Here is an 8,506-nt window from a genome sequence, read left to right as displayed (position 1 = left end):
ATGGGGTGAGCCAGCTCTCTGTCGACTGGCGCTCTCTCGGGCTGAAAGGAATTTCCCACTGCCCAGGGTGGTTAAAAAAAAAAAGGCTTTATTGATTCCAGCCTCCCCAGGTTGAGCTTTTCTCATCTCCGCTCTCATCTCTCATCTCTGCCGTTGTGCGTTTCTTTTGTTGGGGAAGAGGTGTGTGGCGGTGGGGACAGCGCGTACCTGCTGCACTTTGCATTCACCGCATATCTGCTGTAAACAGGCCGGTTCTGCTACGCCGGGAGAATGCCCATGAGTTTCTCCGCGCTGGTAAATCAATTATTTGTGGTTACGAAAATGAAATGAGCAGCTGGGTTAGAGATATGATCAGTATTTCATTACGGCTCTGTGCTCGTGTGTGTCCTTCGCGAGAGAGAGTCTCTGCGTCTCTGCGCAGGGACCAATCAGCGGTGTGTCTGTGTGCAGGGACCAATCAGCTGTGTGTCCGAGTGCAGGGACCAATCAGCTGTGTGTCTCTGCACTGGGACCAGTCAGCTGTGTGTCTCTGCACTGGGACCAATCAGCTATGTGTCCGTGTGCAGGGACCAATCAGCTGTGTGTCCGTAAGCAGGGACCAATCAGCTGTGTGTCTGTGTGCAGGGACCAATCAGCTGTGTGTCTGTGTGCAGGGACCAATCAGCTGTGTGTCTGTGTGCAGGGACCAATCAGCTGTGTGTCTGTGTGCAGGAACCGATCAGCTGTGTGTCTGTGTGCAGGGACCAATCAGCTGTGTGTCTGTGTGCAGGGACCAATCAACTGTGTGTCTGTGCAGGGACCAGTCACCTGTGTCTCTGTACAGGAACTGATCACCTGTATGTCTGTACAGGTACTGATCACCTGTGCGCTTTTACAGGTACTGATCACCTGTGTGTCTGTACAGGTAAATGGTAAATGGTTGGCATTTATATAGCGCCTTTCTCCAAAGCGCTGTACAATTGATGCTTCTCATTCACCCATTCATACACACACTCACACCAACGGAGATTGGCTGCCATGCAAGGCGCCGACCAGCTCGTCAGGAGCATTTGGGGGTTAGGTGTCTTGCTCAGGGACACTTCGACACAGCCCGGGCGGGGGATCGAACCGGCAACCCTCCGACTGCCAGATGACTGCTCTTACTGCCTTGAGCCATGTCGCCCCTGGTACTGATCACCTGTGTGTCTGTACAGGTACTGACCAGCTGTGTGTTTTTGTGCAGGTACCGCTTGGTCCAGTTCCTCTGGGCGAGCCCCGCGAGGGTTCTGGAACTTCACCTGGACTGCCGAGGACGAGCTGAGCTTCCCGGAGGAAATGACATCATGGGGTGAGTCCAGTTCAGCTGAGACAAGTATGAATACAGAGCCTATCGCTGGCATAAACAGTGTTTCGCAGCAGTTTACAGGCCTACAACCATGGACAGGCCATGGAACTGAGACTTGACATGTTTTTTTTATTGTCTTTGAAAGACATTACATTTACATTACATTAATGGCATTTGGCAGACACTCTTATCCAGAGCGACATACAGTTGATTAGACTAAGCAGGAGGCAATCCTCCCCTGGAGCAATGCAGGGTTAAGGGCCTTGCTCAAGGGCCCAACGGCTGTGCGGATCTTATTGTGGCTGCACCGGGGACCGAACCACTGACCTTGTGGGTCCCAGTCATGTACCTTAGCCACTACGCTACAGGCCGACGGTTTAATTGTGCAGTATTCAGAGGGGGCGAATTGCTTTTTCCGGGTCCACAGTCACGGACAAATTCCCCTCCCCACCTCTCCGGTCCATGACTTCTTTGGCCAGAAAACCCCCCCCCCCCCCCAAACCCCACCTCCCCTTAAACCTCTTGTTTAGGACCACCGGAATCCTCAAGCCCTTTGAAAATAACAACCTCCATCTTTTCATTGTCCTTGCCTCTCTAATTTTCCGTCGCTAATTTTAGTCTTCCGCGCCAGGAGACAACATGACGTTGAGTTCACCCGAGGAGAAACAATGCAGAAATGGAAGTGCGCTCCGTTCAAATATATTTCACGAAACATCCATAATTCCTGTGTCATAAAAGTTACAGTCGGTTACGGAGTTGAATTTGATTCTTAGCTAACTCAGTGATGCTAAAGTAAATCCCTGCAAAGCTCATCTTGAAATCATGTAAATTAGAAAGGCATTAAAAGGTGAGGTAGGCATTAAAAGGTGAGGCACACGTGGTATTTTTGGCGGGAGGAACGAGGGGATCTTCCTAACGGAGGCAGGTACGCCTGCGGGCGTACAGAAGCTAAAGCCCAACGGAGCCAGGGACGCTACGTCAACTCATTTAGAAAGTTATTACAGTTTTTTACAATCGTTTTCACACTTGTCTCAATACCATGTCCACTTTTTCAAAACACTTAACACATTCACCATATCATTAGACTATGTGAACTAAACTGTGGATATTTTTGCATTGCTTTGATACTAAAGGCACTCAATCACCACTTCTTCCAAAATTCATGAATACCTCTCTCAGTCAGTGTTCACTACCAGCAAAAGTTTGTACAAATACAGCAAATTTTGCAGACATTTAGAAACTCTGTTCAAAACAGCTAACTTTCAGTTCAAAACCCAATAAAATTCTGATCATTGTGGAAGGAAATATGCTGCATTTTGGCAGATAAATGAAAGTATGCTTGACAGATCATTCTGATTTGAGCAGAAAGTTTATTCAGTTTATTCATTTTTTTTTGTTTGCAGCCTTGTTACCATCTATACATCATACTTGCATTGAAATGTATATGTATATAGGGTAAATATAGATGTAGTTGTCACTGAAGAGATTTTTCCACTATTACTGCTGTTGAAACACCTGGCTGTCATTTCAGTGAACAACCTACCCAGGTGTTTGTTGTTTGTGCCCCGTTACCACATATACAAAAGGGGCCACCTTTGGATTGGCATTTGCATTCTTTAGCCTTGGTGGGGAAAATGGATGCAGCCAGAGGTAGAGGAAGAAGACGTCATGGAAGAGCAAGGACAGTTGTGTCTGATGAAATCAGAGCCACAGTCATTGATCATGTGGTAAATCATGGTCTGTCCCTGAGGGAAGCAGGTTGAGGGTTCAACCAAACTTGCCTAGATCCACAGTGGCTTCAATAGTGAGGATTTTCAGGCAAACCAACAGGTATTATACAGTATTTACAGCATTCTGACGCCTCAACAGGAGGATACAATAGTTGGGATGGTCATTGTCAACAACAACATCAGGCTAAGAGAAATACGCAACAACATAATCGCAGACAAGAACACATCAGATCAGAATGAAACAGTTGTACACTGTCCCCTTTGACAGGAACTCTGAGGGTGTCAAGGAACTCAGGTACCAATATGAAGTTTATGAAGGTATATGTGAAGGTTTAGGACCACCACCCACATGAACAGATGTCACTTCTAGATGCAATGGCTGCTGGGTGTATGGACATAACAGTGGAACACATCCAGGGCTGGATAAGGCACGCAAAAAGATGTTTTCCTTGGTGTATAGCAAGAGAAAACATTCGGAGTGATGTTGATGAAAATCTATGGCCAAATGCAGAGGACAGGATGGATGGGCCAGGCCAACAGTAGACTTCTGATACTGATAGGCAGACAATATATGTGCGAATTACTGTATATAGTGAAAATATTGCTTTTTGGTATGTATTTGTTATTGATTGCAAAGTATTTTGAGTAATTGATTGTATTGTATTTTTCTTTTCTGAATTACAGTATATTGCACTGTGAGAACAAACATCAAAATACTGTAAACCCTCTGAAGAATACTGTTGCTTTTGTGATTTGTTTCTTTATCATATATTGTTTACACTACTCAGTAAAAATTGTTATTCTGGGTTTCCAATATAGTAAAACATTCATTAACTTACAGTTTACTGTAAATTCACCACACTCAGTCATGACATCTATTGTGAGAGGCAAACCAACAGATCAAAAGTTTCTTTAGCTGCTTGGCTTGAAATATTTGTGGATGCAAAAATATAGGAAAGGGAAACACATAATATATGTTTTTAGTAATGCTCCAAGTTGTTTGTGTTTTGTAGTTCATTGAACATTGAGTGACAAAGTAGTCTTAAGGGAGAAAGCATATGCTATAGTTATGGCAGCATGAGTCACTTTTGGGTGAAATATTAAGTGTTTTGGTGGTTGAAGTGCATTTTGCACCAAAGGTTAACTGATGTGCTCAGGTGTGTGTTTCAAAAGCACACTGTGTGAAGAGTTTTGAAAAAAAAAAAAGTTTGGTATTGAGACAAGTGTGAAAACGATTGTAAAAAACTGTAAACACAAAGGATAATTATATTTACAGTACATGGCGTTTCAAATTTGGATTCAGACACACAGATGAGGTTTGCCGTTTTCCTCCACAATTCGTGGAGCGGGTTTATACGTGCCGCTGAATGACATTGGCTCTTACAAAGAAAGCTCTCGCAGACGGCTTAACCTGTATCCCCCCTGCAGCTGACACTTCAGAGGTTCAGAAGGAGCATTGAGAAGTCGCTTTTTTCGTGAACTAACAGCGAGTCCCCCCACATCACTGAAACGATAACCACTTGATATCTGACAGGTTATTTTATGATACTGATACAGAACCGGCGTCCTAACAGGCCGAGTGTCCTTGGCGACTCTAAAGCCTTTTGAAGTCCGGTGATGCTTATTTCAGCGCTAACGTCAAGCTAACGTTTGCGGTTGCATACTTTACTTTATGAATTCACCCGGATTTGTTTCAGAAGCCGTCGCATTTGATGTGCGGGAAGAGGTTTTTAGAGTGTCGCCGCATATCTTAGAGCTAGCACTCCGAGACCTTTCATCTTGCGTTTGGATGAATCGCGCGAGATTGGTTTTAAGAGCTTGTATCTTGTTTTGACTTACAGCGTTACCTTTCAAAGTGTGCCATGTTTGACAGGAAGAGAAAGTTCATTTTATGGGGTGTCTCGGTAGGAAGATATTACTGCCTGTTCCAAGAAGAAGGAACTCTTTTTTTCCCCCAAGGTTATATAAATCAGACTCCTTTTAGTGTTAAGGAGAACCCAAGTCTTGTAAACTTGAGGTAATTGTGCTGTGTTTTCCTGTTTATGTGTGATTGTGTGTGTGTGTGTGTGTGTGTGTGCTTGAGTGTTCATACATGTGTGCAGCAATGTGTGTGTGTGCATGCTTGTGTGTGTAGGTGTGCATGCATGTGTGTGTGTGTGTGTGTGTCTGTCAGTGCCTGTGCACACTGGCAGTAAGAATCTTTAAGGTCTGATGACTTTGCTCCACCACACTGAGATAAAGATTGTTGATGCTGCTGGAAACTGACTAATCCCCCCAACATCCCCCCATCACCACTGAAAATAGAAGAAGAAGAAAGCTTTGATGAATAAGACCAACCGGAACATGATGAATAAGTTCAATAATACCAACCGAAAATAGACGAAGAAAGCTTTTATGAATAAGACGAACCGCAACATTGAAACATTCACACATGGGCACTCCCAGTTCTGCGTGCTGATGGCGGCAGTGCGCAAGGGCGATACAACTGGGGAAATTACAGAGCCTAAGGGTTTCGGAAACACACACGGAGTGTCAGAAACACACACGGAACGTCAGAAGCACACACAGAGCATCGGAAACACATATGGAGCATCAGAAACGCACACGGAACGTCAAAAACACACACAGACTCTCAGAAACACGCACAGAGCACCAGAAACACACACAGAGCACCAGAAACACGTACAGAGCACCAGAAACACACACAGAGCACCAGAAACACGTACAGAGCACCAGAAAAACACACAGAGTGTCAGAAACACACACAGAGCACCAGAAACACACACAGAGCACCAGAAACACGTACAGAGCACCAGAAACACACACAGAGCACCAGGAACACGTACAGAGCACCAGAAAAACACACAGAGTGTCAGAAACACACACAGAGCACCAGAAACACGCACAGAGCACCAGAAACACGCACAGAGCTTCAGAAACACACACAGAGCGTCGGAAACACACACAGAGAGGCAGAAACACACACAGAGTGTCGGAAACACACACAGAATGTCAGAAACACACACAAAGCGGCAGAAACACACACACAGAGTGTTGGAAACACACACAGAGCGGCAGAAACACACACAGAGTGTCGGAAACACACACAGAATGTCAGAAACACACACAGAGAGACAGAAACACACACAGAGCGTCAGAAACACACACAGAATGTCAAAAACACACACAGAGCGGCAGAAACACACACAGAGCAGCAGAAACACACACACAGAGTGTCGGAAACGCGCAGAAAGCGTCACAGAAGTGTAACTGCGTGTCTGACGGGCGTGGCGAGGGCCGGAGGAACAGAAGAAGGAGAGCGAGCAGCGGTGGTCACGGCACCGGGGACAACACGCTAACGCTAACGCTAACGGTTATAAATCACCGTTATCTCTCAAACATCTGCTGCGAGCTGCCATTTATCATGGGTTTCAGAGGGGGGGGGGGGGGGGCAGCTCCGTGCCCCGTACAGGAGGGCAGACCCACACAGCTGCCAGGCAGGGACGGATGACTCCCCAGGGATGTGAGGTCCTGACACGGGCTGTGGAGATCAGGGTTCGGGGTCCCGTACCGTCTGAGTCTGGCGGCAGAAGGTTTCTGTGGCACTCGAGCTGGGACAGTGACAGTGGGGTCTCCCCGCTGTGTGTGTGTGTGTGTCTGTGTGTGTGTGTGCGAGTGTGCGTGTGTGTGCATCTTTGAGTGTTTTTGAGTTTGTGTATATGTGCAAGAATGTGTGTGTGAGCATGTGTGTCTGTCTGTGTGTGTGTATGTCTGTGCATCTGTGCGTGTTTTTGAGTTCGTGTATATGTGCAAGAATGTGTGTGTGAGTGTGTGTGCACATGTGTGTGTGTGCGTGCATTTCTTGTGTGTGTTTACATGTCTGTCTGTTTGCATGTGTGTGCATGTTTGTTGTGTGTCTGTGTTGTGTGTGTGTATGTTTGTTGTGTGTCTGTGTTGTGTGTGTATGTTTGTTGTGCGTGTGTTTGTGTGTCTGAGTTTTGTTGTGTGTGTGTGTTTGCCTGTGCGTGTGTGTCTGTGTGTGTTTTCCTGTGTGTGTGTCTGTGTCTGTGTTGTGCGTGTGCATGTTTGTTATGTGTGTGTGTGTGTGTTTATCTGTGTCTGTGTTTGCTATGTGTGTTTGCCTGTGTGTGTGTATGGGGATCCTGTGTGTGTGTGTGTGTGTGTATGAGTGTGAGTGTGTGTGTATGGGGATCCTGTGGTGTGTGTGTGTGTGTGTGTGTGTATGGGGATCCTGTGTGTGTGTGTGAGTGTGTGTGAGTGTGTGAGTGTGTGTGTGTGAGAGTGTGTGTATGTGTATGAGGATCCTGTGGTGTGAGTGTGTGTGTGTGTGTGTATGTCTGTGTGTGTGTGTGTGTGTGCGAGTGTGTGTATGTGTGTCTGTGTGTGTGAGTATGTGTGTGTGTGAGGATCCTGTGTGTGTGTGTGTGTGAGTGTGTGTATCTGTGTGTGTGTGTATGTGTGTGAGTGTGTGTATCTGTGTGTGTGTGTGTGAGTGTGTGTGTGTGTGTGTGTGTGAGTGTGTGTGTGTGTGTGTGTGTGTGAGTGTGTGTGTGAGTGTGAGTGTGTGTATGTGTGTGTGTGTGTGTGTGTGTGAGTGTGTGTGTGTGTGTGTGTGTGCGAGTGTGTGTGTGTGTGTGTGTGTGAGTGTGTGTGAGTGTGTGTATCTGTGTGTGTGTGTATGTGTGTGAGTGTGTGTGTGTGTATGCGGATCCTGTGTGTGTGTGTGTGTGTGTGTGCGAGTGTGTGTGTGTGTGTGTGTGTGTGTGTGCGAGTGTGTGTGTGTGTGTGTGTGTGAGTGTGTGTGAGTGTGTGTATCTGTGTGTGTGTGTATGTGTGTGAGTGTGTGTGTGTGTATGCGGATCCTGTGTGTGTGTGTGTGTGTGCGAGTGTGTGTGTGTGTGTGTGTGTGAATGTGAGTGTGTGTGTGTGTGTATGTGTGTGAGTGTGTGTGTGTGTGAGTGTGTGTGTGTCTGTGTGTATGGGGATCCTGTGTGTGTGTGTGTGTGTGTGAGTGTGTGTATCTGTGTGTGTGTGTGTGTGAGTGTGTGTGTGTGTGTGTGTGTGAGTGTGAGTGTGTGTGTGTGGGGATCCTGTGGTGCGATGCCGCTCCCACACAGAGGCACAAACAGCCCCCCTCCCCTGAGCTACCTCAGCCTGCTGACATGTCCTCCCCTCTCCGCAGACCGCCTCAGTGCGCCAGGCCGTCCTGAAAGGCAGGTCAGCAGGAGGGCCTTGTTTTTGTTTTATTTGAGTAAAGCCGTCCTGCCCTGGACCCCCCGTGCCTCCCCCAGCGCACCCCAACCCTCCTCCCGGGCCCCTGCAGGCAGCGACCCCCGCGCACACAGCCCTGGCTGTGAAATCCCATCTCGCCCATGAAAACAAGCGCCAGCGGGATTGATTCCCTTCAAAAACTCGCAATAAAAAAAATATT

At 47.0% G+C, this 8,506-nt stretch overlaps 1 protein-coding gene across 1 annotated transcript in view; it reads left to right on the top strand.

Annotated features, from left to right (window-relative positions):
* alk (ALK receptor tyrosine kinase) overlaps positions 1 to 8,506 on the top strand; it is a 393,279-nt gene that overhangs the window by 147,638 nt on the left and 237,135 nt on the right. Inside the window, exon 2 of the mRNA XM_061258633.1 lies at positions 1,223 to 1,327. Within this exon, the coding sequence (XP_061114617.1) occupies positions 1,223 to 1,327 (105 nt within the window). The remainder of the gene's footprint in view (positions 1 to 1,222; positions 1,328 to 8,506) is intronic.

This window comes from Conger conger, chromosome 1, assembly GCF_963514075.1.
Source record: "Conger conger chromosome 1, fConCon1.1, whole genome shotgun sequence".
NCBI lineage: Eukaryota > Metazoa > Chordata > Actinopteri > Anguilliformes > Congridae > Conger > Conger conger.
Note: the sequence above shows the minus strand (reverse complement) of the source record. Positions and strands in the feature narration are given on the sequence as shown.